General features: G+C 34.9%; 2 protein-coding genes across 4 annotated transcripts in view; one reads left to right on the forward strand and one right to left on the reverse strand.

Moving 5' to 3' along the window:
- Nucleotides 1-7,244, reverse strand: part of LOC148281672 (uncharacterized) — a 105,800-nt gene extending 98,556 nt beyond the window's left edge. Inside the window, exon 1 of one of the 2 annotated variants that reach the window (XM_088226328.1) lies at nt 6,642-7,244. In XM_088226328.1, the coding sequence (XP_088082454.1) occupies nt 6,642-6,684 (43 nt within the window). In that variant the 5' untranslated portion in view covers nt 6,685-7,244. The remainder of the gene's footprint in view (nt 1-6,641) is intronic. The other variant, XM_088226327.1, reaches the window with a different exon arrangement.
- Nucleotides 7,245-9,406: 2,162 nt separating this feature from the next.
- LOC148281673 (uncharacterized) overlaps nt 9,407-15,554 on the forward strand; it is a 31,163-nt gene continuing 25,015 nt past the window's right edge. For both annotated transcript variants that reach the window (XM_088226329.1, XM_088226330.1), the window contains exons 1-3: nt 9,407-9,721; nt 12,586-12,749; nt 14,967-15,134. In XM_088226329.1, coding sequence (XP_088082455.1) covers nt 9,604-9,721; nt 12,586-12,749; nt 14,967-15,134 — 450 coding nt within the window. In that variant the 5' untranslated portion in view covers nt 9,407-9,603. The remainder of the gene's footprint in view (nt 9,722-12,585; nt 12,750-14,966; nt 15,135-15,554) is intronic.

Below are 15,554 nucleotides of genomic sequence, written 5' to 3' on the forward strand. Positions count from 1 at the left end.
GAGTATATATATATATCGTATATTTTTTCGGGATGAAAAGTAGCCCATGACACTTCTCAGCTCTCCGGCTATTAGAGAAAAAATCACGTTGATCAGTCGTTTCGTTGAGACGTGTAGGAAACACAAACAGACAAGCTCACTTATAATATTAGTATGGATTATTGTTCTAAATTAAAATCCATTACTATTACTAATTTTGTGTTAACAAAAGAGGTACCAAAGTTCAAATGAATTAATTTATTCCCAAGTACCTACTTATTTCTGCATAGAAAACAGTTTTTTCTACGCATTCTCGACTTAAAACACTACGAATACATTTGTGTTAAAATGTAGCAAGTATAAACAACAATTCATCTACACGGCTTATGACCTGTCATTGGCTGGTTTAAGAGGCCATTTTACACACCATTTAACATTCACCATTCTCCCATATTTGAACATCAATTTCCCGTCAATTCTTTCATCTGTTGATGTTTGTGAAGTTAAAGAGCTGAAACTTTTGTTTATGCGGGTGAGATTCGTGTAATTGAATTATTTCACCTTCATACTAGGCAACGCCTGAAAATTTTTTTTTTCAATTTCTATACTTGTCCATGGACCAGGTGGATTTATCGATAATCTTTCGAGTTTGTCCAATTTTTTGTAAACAAGGACTGGACTCGACTCCCCGGGGAGCTGTTAATATTATCATATTACAACGGAGATGAGAAACATTTTAAAGAAGATAATATAGAAGTCTAGGCCACTTAAACCAGCCAATGACAGGTCATAAGCCCTGTAGATGCCTAGACTTCTATATTACTTTCTCTAAAACGTTCTTCATCTCTGTTGTAATATATTAATATTAACAGCTCCCCAGGGAGTCGAATCCAGTCCTTTTTACAAAGGTTTTTACACGCTTTCACGACACTAGCAGGCATTTTGGTTTCGAATCTAAACGTCACGCCTGGCGGCGGTTGAAGAACGACTAAATGCGCGTTGGGGATGACTAAGCGTTCGGGCATGAGTTAAGTGACATAATTTTTGAGGGCTCGGGGCATGTCTATGTGCATTTTTTTTTGTTTGTTTATTTTTCAATACATATATTATTTACCTCGAAATATAATTACAAAAATACACTTCAGAAAAATACATCTTAAAATAAAGCTAAAACATGAATTGGAAAAAATGCCCACAAAGATTACAGCGTCTGAGCGTGGGTCATTCTTTTTTTAATTATTAAATAGTTTATAGCACATATATATGGTACGACATAACCATGAAAAGAAAAGAAAAGAATAATGAAGAAAACCCAAATTAACATATGCTGAAATTACGAAAATATGATTTATTCAAAGGCCCTAATTTCATTATATTATACATTTGTCAGAAGCCATTTGGAATACGCATCTCAGATATGGAATCCCCAGTATGCCATATATATAAGTAGAATAGAAAATATTCAAAACAAATTTATAAAGTACCTTAAATACAAAACCGGTATTTCTTATGTATCTACTCTCACTGCCTCCACCTTCCATGGAATCATTTCTCTACAATACCGCAGAGTGTGTGCGGACCAACTACTGCTTTACAAAATTATGACAGGAATGGTTGACTGTACAGAGCTGCTTGGTTTAATAACAATACATGTGCCAGCCAGGATTTGTAGACGGTACCACCTGTTTCATGTACCAATAAGTAAAACATCGTATGTTAAAAATGCTTTTTTTCGTAGGACTTTTTCAGTGTACAATACAACATTTACAAATATAGATTACACAAACATCACTCTGTCAGATTTAAAATTTACACTAAAAGTGCATTATGTAACTTAGAAGACATTATAATTTCTTTTTTTTTTTTTTTTAAAACGAAATATTTGTGTTCTTATGATTTACCCAAATATTTCATTTTGAGGGCCATTTTCAACGAGTTGTAAATAACTCACTATTAGAAAATGGAATCGAGTTGGGGTAGAGTGGGATTCGAACCACGGACCTTCGGTCCGTGAGTCCGAGACACTAGCCACAGGACCACAACCCGATTTTAGCCACCTAAATATGTACATGTCCCTTCCCCTCCTTATCCTCTTTTCAAGCATTCTTGTCCTAATCCTGCCCAATTTACAGTAACTTAATGTTCTTAAAATAAATATTTAAAAAATCTTTGATTATTGAGTACATAAAAATAACATTTTTTAATGTATACATTATATGTATTTATTTGATATGTAATATATTTTCTTTACTAACTTTGTATACTATGTGGAAATCTGTTATTAGTTCTGAGTTTATACACTATATCTGTTTGTTTACTATAAATATGTATGTAGAACTGTTGATTTCCCAAATAAAATAAAATAAAATTTGCAGAATGCATTTATTTTTTTATTTTTTTAAAAGAATGTGTCTATCTGCTCCTTCCATGCTAATCCAAGACCTCAAACCTGCTTTAAACTGTACCAGCGATTTAACGTTTTGTAGTTCCTTGTAAGAAGATTATGTCAATGGTGGGTATTCGCAGTGAAGTTGCCAACAGAACTGGTGTCCTTGACCTTATAAACGTCAATAATATAATTGTCAGTAATCTACAGAAAAATATGGAGATAACAGTGTTATAAACAATTATTTACTTATAACTCATATGTTTAGTACTAAAAGTACTTTTATCTGGATTCGCACGAATACAGCGTGTTCATATTTCACAGAGCTTAACATAAAAGAGCACAATAGTCACATATGGATGGTGTTATGCAAAAAGTGTTTGGCCACACAGACCTCAAACTGAGATTTTTGATGTTTAACCTAGCCGCAACCTCCTAGGAGCAACTCTGATAAACGCGAAAGAGTTTGTGTACCTTGGAAGCAGGATCACCTGGGCCTCAATTATGATGGGAAGATAAAGACGCCATACCTTCGCCTTGGCGGTATAGTTGAAGATAAATTCCCTCTAGCGACTATAAAGATATACTACCGACCCCCCACCTTTTTTTTTTTTTTTAGAAAAAAAGAAATATTTGCGTTCGTATGATTTACCGAAATATTTAATTTTGATAGCCATTTTCAGCGAGTAGTAAATAACTCATTATTAGAAAACGGAATCGAGTTGGGGTAGAGTGGGATTCGAACCACGGGCCTTCGGTCCGTGAGTCCGAGACACTAGCCACAGGACCACAACCCGATTTAAGTTTTGGGTAGGTGCATCGATATGAATCAAAGGGAAGCGTACGTCACGGTACACATATCTACACTCTAAAATGACATAGCTTCAGTATGACGTCATAGTTGAAGATTAAAGTCTCCCAACCGACTACAAAGGTATAGTATCGATACCCCCCCACCATCAAGTTTTGATGTAAGAACATCATTTTATACCGACGAGTCTAGAACCCCTCGATACGTTTATCTACGCATTAAAAGTGTCAAAAATGTTGTTCCACCGAGCAATTTTTTCTTTAATTATGATTTATTAAAAAATTTAATCGTTTTGAGGTTGGCACTTTTTTTCTTAAAAGCCTATTAAAAATATGAGAGAGAAATAAGTAAGTTTTGAAGTCGAATTAAATTCCGACATAACTGTCAATTTAATATAACGAACGCCTAGATGTGGAAATAATGTCGCTAGGTTCTCTCCTGTTAACAAATAAGAGTATCTAGGCGTCAGACACAGATTATATGCGTCAGAAAGTTACGACTCTAAAAAAATAATTTAGTCAATATATTTTTTCTATCTGTTTTACTATTGTTCCGAGTGTATGTATCGAGACGTTATAGGAGCCGGCTTTGAAGTCGATCGGTACAGATCGGTAGATATATACAGACAATCGTTAAGCCTACCGTCTAGGTGATTTCCAAAAGTCATGCAAAATTCATGTTCAAGCGAGCATTTTTCACTTGAATTGGGATTTATTGGAGTTTATAATCGCTTTGAAGTGAGCACTTTTTATTACAGAAGCCTATTTAAAATATAAATGAGAACTATTTTAAATGTTAATGACGTTAGGAACGCGGACTAATTGTTTGCGGTCATTCCATTGGCTTGTTTCGATCATATGATGTCGATATGACAAGAAGGTAGAACATACCGAGGTAAGATACAGATGGTACAGAAGTTAAGTATACCGTCTCGATATATACAGATGAAGATAGCGTTCATAATCGAGGCACTGGGATGGGAGAACAAAAAGAGAAGTCGACTGCCGCATACACCAAGCAAGGCTTGTGTTTAACAAAAAAATCAAAGATTTTTGAGTCGAATAATATCAACCTAAAACTTGCCGAGACATATGTATGGAGCATATTGATGTACGGTTGTGAGACATGGTGCCTTACTGAAAGAGATAAAAAAAGACTAGAGACCTTCAAAGTGTGTTGCTACAGAAAAATATTAGGAATTTGCTGGAGAGACCACATCACTAATGACGAGGTTCTCAACAACTTTAACTTCACAAAAATCAACAGAGAATTGAAGGAATGTAGATGCTTAAATATGGGCAGAATGGTTAATTACAACACTTAAACCAGCCATTGACATGTCATAAGCCCTGTAGATGCCTAGACTTCTATATTTATTTATTTATTTATTTATTATCATTATATTACATACACAAAATTATAATTTATGTAAAGTTGCTTTGACTGTCTAACTAGGGCTATTTACCCCGTTCTAAAACAGTCAAAAAAATATAAAAAACAGTAATCAATTTAAAGAAACAGTTATAAAGATACAGGACAAAGTGAAAAACAAAGTAAAAAATGGAGTAAAAACATGGTAAAAAATGTAGTAAAAACATAGTAAAATTGTAGTAAAAACATAGTAAAATTTTAGTAAAAACATAGTAAAAATGTAGTAAAAACATAGTAAAAAATGTAGTAAAAAAAACGTAGCAAAAAAAATAAATTATTAAAACAAAGTAATAAATGCAGTAAAAACATAAAAACAGAATACATAGTAAGAAACATATTTAAAGTCATAATAAAAAAATGAATGTATGTTGTACAGCAAAAAGCGTATTTAAAGAAAGAAAATTACTTTCTTTTAGATGTTCTTCATCTCTGTTGTAATATGTTAATATAAACAGCTCCCCTAGGAGTTGAATCCAGTCTTTGTCTACAGAAATTTGGACAAACTCAAAATATTGTTAATTATGATAACATTATAATATTGATACAAGTAATGCACGATTTCTAACTAGATTCCAACACGTCGTTTGAATATTTAAGATTAAGCAGAATCGGCACCTCTCTCTGGATTATAAAGGGCTACATATATGCTGTAATGATTTATTACTAATGAATTATGTCTTTATCATTGACATATTAATACACATAGACATGGCCGGAGCCCTAAAAATGATGACACTCATCACTTATCTCATGCCCAAACGCTCAGTTATGTTCAACTCGTATTTAGTCCTTCTTCAACCGCCAGCGAGGCGTAACGTTCAGAATCAAAACTGAAATGCCTGCTTGTGTCATGAAAGCTTGTAAAAATCTTTCGACAAAACATTATAAACCACAGATATGGTAATCAGTACGAGGATAAGTCTGAGATATGTATGCGTTTCTGGACTTGATAGTTATAAAACGAGTCTGATTTAATTTTTTAAAACGGAGTATTAAACAAATAAAGGATAATTACATAGCAATGAAATACATATTAACAGTAAAAATAGTATACAATAAATCCCACAAAGGCATGCCCTGTTCGTGGGTATACAAGAAATGTTTATGATTTTTTTGCTCCTATAATATTTTTATGTAATATAAGAAAGAGAAAAGAAAATTTTCCTTAAGAGATTAGAAGGTACTTTTTTTACTTTATAGTCATTAAAAAAGCAAATAAAAAATATAAAAAAACACAAAAATATTCCTTATTATTTTAAAGGGCAACAAAATATAACTAACTAACTAACCATCACGCCATTTCCCCGGAGAGGTAGGCAGAGAGGATAGAACGCCACACCACTCTGTCCTGGCACACTTCCTTTGCTTCCTTCACATTCATACATATTCTCATGCACGCACGTCGATTATTCCGACTTTTCACATGACCACTTTCAAGAATTTGTTGTACTTGATCATGCCATGTCTTTCTCGGCCTTCCTCGACTTCTACAACCAGACACATTCGCATCATAAATCTTTTTAGCCGTTCTTTCATCATTCATTCGCTCCACATGACCGAACCATCGCAAAAGACCTTTCTTAATTTTGTCGATAATGCTTAACTCAGCCTTGCATTCTGCTCTAATTTCGGCATTAGGGCACCTATCATACATTGTTTTTCCGCACATTCGCCTGAGGGATCGCATTTCTACAGCATTCAGTCTACTTTCGTCCCTTTTTTTCCAACTCCATGCTTCGCTTCAACAAAATATATGATAGAAAAAAAGAGTTAATACCTTTAGTTTGAATCCAGGATAGTGCGTGTTTTTAAAAGAAGGAAATTTTTATAAAGTTTGGGATCAATAAAATATTATCAGTAACATATAAATATTAGTTAAATGCAGCCCTGGTGTAAATAAACAAACACAGTAAGTATGGGTACGTTTTCGTGTCGCTACTTTTTAAAATGGTTTACTTTACGGCGCAGGGCGAGTCTATGTATTAATATGTCAATGGTTTATATAAAAAGGCAAACAATATTTTTTTAACTTACCGAACGCAGCAAGAACCTGCTCAACGTTGCTGGCCACATCCATTTTTAACAAAAAATTCAATTAACTGGACATTTTTCCTTCATCACATGATAATTTCTGTACATTTTCGAGTTCAACTTTAGCCTGGCTTCACAATGACGGTGACACGATTTCATTTCTATGATAAAGTCGCCAGGCGAAGGCACCATCATATCTCGGCTGATCCCCGCAATTCGCCTGTGCCACGAATTGGAAACGACGATTCGTGTCGAGATCTATCCGATCCACTTAATAGGTCAAACACCATCGAAACTGAACAACTAAACACAAACAAACTTCATCTCTCACGTCTTCGGCACGACGTCATGATCAGAGATCACATTTTTGTGGTCTCGCGAGATAAACGTCACACATCACAGCGAGCAAAATCACGGTAAAAACACTGAAAAACAGCAGAACCACCACGTAATTTTAACATTTCGACAACAATTCACAGAATACGTCGTGGAATTTGAATAATATCCGATAAATTTCATTATCATATCAAAACATTAAAAGTTTTCGATGTATCTACTGGCTACTTCAAAACTTATCACAAATCACAATATTACAACTAGTAAAACAGGTTTCTGCATTTTTTCTGACGTTTAGAAACCACGTGATAACAAAGCTTACAGCCACGAATCAACAGATGTCGCTAACGTAGCTTGAACTCTGCAAACGCAGTATCTAAAAATAGAAAAATATGACAATGAAAATAAACATTTATATCAAAAAGTAAAAACAACTCAGCACGTTAGTTTTGTATTGTTAAATGAAATGTTTACACTTCTGTTAAGTACCACAATCATTAGTTTGAATTAGTTAAATGTAGTTCGTTTACAGTTTGTTAAGGCGCGTAGTTTCATAGTTTTAAATTAGAATTCTTGTTAATTTTCTTCTGTAAATGAAAATGTTTGATAATAAGTATTTCAAAGTTATTTTTTTAAAGTTCTGTCATTTTGAAATTACTTCGCGTGTGACATCACACGTTCTTTTAGGTGAGTTATACTGATTGATGATTGAAGAACTTCACCCCTACGGGAAATTTGATACAAAAAATGTTTTCTTGCGCGCGGTAAAAATTAAAGCATTAAATTGTACGGCAAAATTTCTTGAAAACATACGAAAAAATAATAAAAATAATTTTATCTACTTTGCACTACTTTGAACGATGTCACTGGTGCATATGAACTAACTATACCAATGAAACGAGAGCTGTGAAAGATATTTGTTTTGCTTACAGTGAACGTACCAATCGGGAGAACTGACAGAGAAGAACCTCAGTAGCTCAATCGCAAATAACTATCGACGTGCTAATAAGCGACGTGATAACAATTTCTCACCATGGTCGTATTCGCGATCACAATGCAACATCCGTGAACACCTAATATTAAATGTCAAAATATTTACGTTTCGCGACGTATAATCCTGCTGCGCAATCACATATTCGAATTTCAGCGGTGTTAATATGGAAAATATTCCGAAACTGCCATATTTATTTATTATTTATCATGCTATTTATTGCATTTATTTGAATATTTATGTACGCAGTGTATTATTTTTTATTGTTTGTAAACCAAATAAATAAATAAATGTACAAGAATAAGACAAAATAAAGTCTTTTTTTTTCCCACTACAACAGGCCAGGAGGCCCAATTACAGTGGTGAATTACATCACAGAATACCCAGGCTTGAGAAAAATCACATTTGATTTTTGTGTTCTCACAAGGAATCGAACCCGAACCTTCCTTGTGTGAGTCAAGCGTCTTGACCATTACACCGCGGAGGCCGAATTGCCGAATAATTGCGAAATAATAATGTGCTGGTCCTCGATCAACACAGCGCAAACTATGGCTCGCATGCACCAATGTCCCGATTGTGTTGTATTGTAAACTCGAGACAAGATCTGGACTTTTTTGAATTTTAAGATATAAGTTTTAAAATATTACTAAGATAGACCCGGATCTTGTCTTGAGGTAGTCATTTTATTTTTTTTGTCCTAGCTTTAATTTTATTTAGTTGTATTTTATTTGATTATGATAAGCTTGATTAGAATGACAGTTGTCAGCAAAAGTTACGACATAACTTTGTAGTAACGTCTAGGGAGTGATTTATCTTGTCACACAAAAATCACTCGTATCTGGCAAGCTAATTTATTTTTTAATACAATGTTTGACATATAAATCAACATATATATATAAAATCAGCTTTAAAACTAAAATAATCCTAATTGTTAACGACGTTCTTTCAAGGTTACGCCATTTTGCAAAAATGTTAGAGATGCGACAAATCAATCAATATAAATAGATCGAATTTATAAAAAAATCATTTGTTATTGCTCATGAAAAAAAGTATTTAGTGTCTTATTTTTTAGTAAATAATTGTCTTAAACACACTATTGCTTGTTTTTCGTTTTTATATATATTTTTTTTGGAAACAGAGTCACATGTTTGCATGAAAAAACTGATAAAATCGATTTGATCGGTACATGGTCAGTGATCAGTACTTTCCTAGTGACATTAGTTTGGCATCTTTCATTTTAATCAAGCTTTATTTTAAAGACTATTGTACCTTTATTTATTATAAGAAATTGTATGTACCATTGTTAGAATGGACTGCATAAGTCCGTCAATATATGAATAAATAAATAATTATAAATAATTGATATAATCATTTTATTATTAGGCGATTGCTGGCATTTTGTTTTCGTCCGAAAGCCTTTTGTTTTGAATTAAGCGTCGCCATGGCAACGCGAAAAGTACTCGCAACAAAAATGACAGATTATCTTCAGACCCTTTAAGTTCATTGTTCTTTCACCTCAAGGTTGATTGTTTCGTTTTATTATTGCGAATATTAGAGACGCTTTTAAATTACACGCCGTGGTATTCTGAAAACACTTCGAAACCTCTCGTATTTGTTTTATACGTGAGCTCCGATAACATGTGGAGACCATTTTCTATCACATCTGGGACGATCGTGGAGCCGCTGCCTATGTACTGCGCCCAGCAGATAGTCATCCCTCCGACTTTTCCTCATGTCCTCAAAGTATTCGCCAAAGGTAGGTAAACGAGCCAAGTGTCATTACGTAGTGTGCATCTTCTTTTCTCTTTTTCCGTATATATTTATTTATTTAAATGTACAATCATAGAATTAAGAATAGTCCAGAAACCGCATACGCGCATTAAACAGAAGGCGACTTAACTATACTGAAAGGAGTAGTTTTACGTTTTTTATTTTATTATTTATTTATTCATATTTTACTCTTACAAACTAATAATAATAAAAATAATGTGACCTCACAGGGGTTACCCGTGCCAAAGACACTTAACAATATACTTTTCAAAATTGTTTTTACATTTGAGAATAAACAAAGAAGACTTACTTAATAAACAGAGATAATTAACAAAATATTCAGACTGTTTAAGGAACTAGGTATATATGTACATCTATATTATTTATGTTACAAAACGCACAATGAAAATAACAAAAACCTAACATAATCTATACACTTGTGGAGCAGTTGATTCAATATTGGTTTGGGCGAATGAGACAATCCATTTTACTTCTACCTAGCTGCACTTTCCATTTTTTTAGAGTCTTTTTAAACATTTTCTCGTTACTAATTGTTTTCATAGAAAGTGGAAGTAGGTTAAAGATTGAATAATACTCAAAATCCCTTTGTCCGAAACAAGTATTAGTTTGTATTTGTTTAAGTTGTCTTTGTGTTGAGGATCTAGTGATTATATTATTTGTATGTTATGTATTGTAGGGGTTATGTCTCATTTGATTAAGAGTAGTTTTTGAATCTGTAAGTGAGTATTGTTTTAGCGTATAATTGTTTTGGTGTCATAAGTTATGATTTGTGGAATATTTCTTCAGTAGATGTCTGTATCGGGACTTTGGGTATTATTTTCATTATGGACTTTTGTGTATCAAATACACTATTTAAAACTGACCCATTAGTTTATTTCCCGATTTGAGTTCAATTATGCCGTGTTGTGTCGTTTCAAAGTGTAGCCATCTGTAGGCATCTACAGAGCAAATTTAATTTATGCCTAGACTTCTATATTAATTAATTATTAATTATGGATAACTTATATAGCGCCATTTTCGTAATAAAATACCTCAAGGGCGCTTTACATGGTGATTCTATTGTTAAGTTAATTTAATTGAAGCTTTTAAATTTGCAATTCAATTAAAATAATTTATTTTGTTGTCACGTGCTACGGATTTATTCAAATGATTTAGAGAACAAGTGGGTTTTAAGTTTTTTCCGAAACATCACTTCACTTTCACAGCCTCGCACCTCTGCTGGGAGAGCATTTCATGCCATAGGGCCTGCGACCGCAAATGCGCGTTCACCAAATTTAGTGCGCTGTTTGCGTAGAGGTATAATAACTTTTCCTCTCGCCGTAGACGTAGCTGATCTAAGCGTGAGACGCCTGTCAGCTAGTTCATCTGGAATGCATAGTTCCCTTAGATATTCCGGAGCCGAGTTGTGCAGTGACTTGATATTACCTTCTCTTAAATGTTCTTCATCTCTGTTGTAATATGTTAATATAAGCAGCTCCTCAAAAAGTTGAATCCAGTCCTTGTCTACGAAAATTTGGAAAACCTCAAAATATTGTTGATAAATCCACCTGGTCCATGAAGAAGTATAGAAATTGAAAAAATATAATTTTCAGGCGTTGCCTAGTATGTAGGTAAAATAATTCAATTAGATGAATCTCACCCGCGTCAATAAAGGTTTCAGCTGTTTAACTTCACAAACATAAAAAAATTAAAGAATTGTAGGAATATAGATGTTATAGAGCAAACACGATTGCAAATAGCAAACACAAAACTTCTACCATCTTTATGTTGGTGGTGCAGTCTAATTTTTGTATCCTAGATTTACAAATCGCCCACAACTTTTCTATAGGGTTAAGGTCAGTTGAATTTCTAGGCTAGTCTTTTTATAGTTTTCTTTTTATCATTGAAATACTTAAGCATAAACTTAAATACACCTTCTATATCCCTTCTCATGTAGTAATTTTTTTATTGAATATAGTAATTTTTTTACGTTCTTTAAGACTCCGGTAGCCTGTTGTACTCACTAAAAGCAAGGTACAGCAGAGACCTTAGACCATATCTTGTCGTGCGTGATCCAGACACGTGAATATTTTGACTCTTTCGCGTATTATACTGGTGGACGTCACGATTAAAGGTGTAGCCAATATTAGTGAGAGAGTCTTTATTTGCGCCTTGAAGCACCGTTTTTGCAATCTCATAATACGGTATGACCAAAAATGGGAGTGTCAGTAAGTTTGTAAATGTCTTCAGAGCCAAATTTCTTTTCGTTAAACTGTTTCCTCTTCAAAGCCAACGAACCTTTTAATGCAGTGAAGATCTCCATATTTACTCTCTGTTATTGAGTAAACATTCTTTAAATTAGCGATGTAAATGATATTTAATGACCATTGTATTGACAATCTTGATCACCAAATCAATAACATTTAAAAAAATCCCCTCTTGATGAATGATGCAATGGTAAAAAAGCATCTCTTGATTGATTTAAAAAAACCGTTCTCACTTCGGTCATAATTTTAGCTCCATATCTTGAAATTGAAATAACTTTACAAAGTTTAATATGATGCTTCTCTATGCATTCGATTACAGTATTTACAATATACTCAATAATTCAAAAGGCAATAGTCCAAAAAGTTCTTCTCTAGAACCTGTAGACTAAATAATTTAAACAAAAAATGTAACTTGTGCTGAGCCGCACTCGAGTGGCTAAAGAGCCGCGGTTAGCCGACCACTGATCTAGGATCATACCAAGGTACTTTGTAACATTTTGACATTTTTATTGGTGTCCATGTTTGAGGGCACATAGCAGAATGAATATATTATGATAGATCTGACTATTTAATGAAATTCCAGCGGCCATTAGAACCCAGCCCTACGATCTGCTGCTGTGGTCCGCGTCATACTTCAAGGCATTGTCCGATGGGAAGATTGCCCCCGTAAAGGAAAGGCTTGAGTATCCTCTGTTGCGGACGGAAGGAGGACTCAGCCCTCAATATTTAAAAGTCCTCATTAAACAGGTAATCTTAACAATATTTTCGAAATTCTGTATATATGTAGGATTTATGTGGTTGAGAGGGTTGGCTGGAGTTCCTACCTCAGTTAGAGATTAACAGGGAGGACACGAGATTGCTGTTTGATGTTTATTTATTACATGGCGAATAAAATACAGCACTTAGCTGTGTAGCACGAGCGTAACGGCAATGAGGGGTTAGAGATACTGCACTTGAACTACATGCTAGAGCTGAGCGAACTGCACTGAACTTGTTGGGCTGACTGACTTGAACGGCTGACTGACTGAACTGAACTTGTTGGGCCAACTAACTGAACGGGCTGACTGACTGGCGTTGTGTTTTGTGGTCTCTTTATAGACCACATTTGTTTGTAGTTCATTTCTTCATGACAGGGACAATGTAAATGTACTGCAGGACAATACCCCCGGTTTAGCGTGCAATACTATAAGAGTTGCATTGTACTAATGTATTGGATTCGATAGAAAATAATGTCATTGCATCGTCGGTCATTAGTCTACTTCAGGTGAACTAATTTAACACGTGTGTGTCATCGACTATGGACTATGGACCCCACATATATAAAGGGGCTTCTGAACTTTAACAGTCATTTATTCAGTCTGTTTTGCCAAATCGCCGCCTCTGATCGATAGTATTGTGTAAATTGGATGTGTAATGTGACCATGGTTGGTCCAACATATACATCGATAACTGTATCAAAGAACTGAAAGGTTTAAGAATGGGAGCGAAAATGAGTGGTATAACTGTTAACTATCTTCTGTATGCTGATGATGCCGTGCTTCTTGCTAGCAGCAAAGGAGACCCGCAATTCTTGGTAACAAAAGTCTACGATGAATGCAAGAAAAGCGATTTGCTCAAGAATGTTAAAAAACCGAAAGTTATGAAAATATAACTTAATGTATCGAAAGTTATGAAAATAGAAGAATTTGTGTATCTGGGAAGTATGTTTACTAGGGATGGAAAGGAGGGCGAGTGCCGGGAACAGGGTGAACGGTGCACTGAAACCTGCTTTGGTAAACGAATGTTTGTCGCAGGAGGTATAACTAGCGGTTTACAATAGAGTTTCAGTGCGAACTTTAATGTATGGGAGCGAAGTATGGAATTGGAAAAATAATGACGAAAGTAGGTTCAATGCTGTCGAGATGCGATCCCTCAGGCGAATGTGTGGTAAAACGATGTTTGATAGTTGCACAAATGTCGAGATCCGTGAACTGTGTAAGGCTGAGACTTGCATTATTTATTTATTATATATATACGGCCTAAGCCAATTACAACAGTTGCATGAAGAAACATAAATACAAGAAACTGAAAAAAAGGAACATAAAACTATTTAGCAAAGACAAACAAGGGCAAAACAATAATAGGATACAATATATTAAAAAAAACGAAAGACCAAAAACTTTGAGCTAAACCATGCCAATCCAACTTCATCCCACACTGTTTAGTCGCGAAGAGATCTACGAAAAGCCGGAAGATCTATCCCAAAAAAATCCAAGTCGTGTGATGAATTGACTAATCTACACATTCTGGACATTGGGGCATAAAAACCAAAGTTGCTCTTGGAAGATTTTATAAATAGCAGATTTTGATTTCTGGTGACATGGTTGGGAACATGAAAAGAAATTGATTGCAACAGAGCTGGGACATCACTTAAAGCAATAAGTATTTTGAAAATGCATATAAGGTCCATCTCAGTTCTACGTCTCTCCAATAAAGACAGATTAAGAGATTGCTTTATTTCAAAATAAGAATAATTACCCCTTTGTAATCCGAGCAACCATGCCACTTTTCTTAGAAAACGGTGTTGGACAGACTCGATATGACAGAATCAAGAAAAGGGGTGCTGCGTTCGGACATGTAGAGCAAATAGACAGCGAAAGAAAGGCTAAAAGGACCTACGAAGTGAATGTTAATGGATGCAGAAAACGAGGAAGACCGAGAAAGGCATGGCACGATTGAGTCCATCAAATACTTGAAGATGGACATGTCAAGAGTGGAAATAATCGGCGTGCGTGCATGAGAAGATGTATAGGTGTGGATGGAAACGAGATCTGTATGCAAAGACAGAGTGATATAGCGTTCTATCATCTCTGTCTACCCCTATGGAGAAACGGCGTGATGCCTTGTTTGTGTAAATTTTTTGATGCGTAGTTTTTTATGGGAAAATAATATTTTTAAGAAATGTAAATTGCTTATCCATTTCAGCTCTCGAGTGTGGAGGACATTGACAGCGACTACTTGCGCACCAAGTGGCTCGGAGTCTGCCTCTGTGAGGAAGAATTGAAACAGATTTTATGCACAGCGGGAGTGTACCTGACTCCTAAGTTTCCCCTTTTCAAGTTCGCCGCGGTGGCTGCTGGGTTCATGTGCAAGGTAGAGATGAGTGATTTAGTTATTTAAAATAAGTAGCAGTCGCAGTTACCGTTTCATAAATTAAACCGTTTCGTGAAATGATATTGCACACCGTGTAGGTTGCTGTGTTAAATTTATTGCTACCTACTGAGCTACTACTACTACTACTACTACTACCATCACGCTATTTCACCGTAGGGGTAGAATGTAGCGCCACACACGTCTTTCCTGACATATATTCCTAGCTTCTTACACATGCATACATCTTATCATACATGCCCTTCGGTTCTTTCTTTTTTAGACATGACTAAACTTAAGATTTTGGTTTATCTGCATATCTGTCATGCCACGTCTCCCATGCTCGTCCTTCTCTCGCGTTACCGTTCATTTTTACCACGTATACTTGTTTTACCATTCTTTCGTCGTCCATTCGTTCTACGT

The sequence above is a fragment of the Micrasema longulum genome, unplaced genomic scaffold (assembly GCF_059751315.1).
Source record: "Micrasema longulum isolate JH-2025_06_02 unplaced genomic scaffold, ASM5975131v1 h1tg000421l, whole genome shotgun sequence".
NCBI lineage: Eukaryota > Metazoa > Arthropoda > Insecta > Trichoptera > Brachycentridae > Micrasema > Micrasema longulum.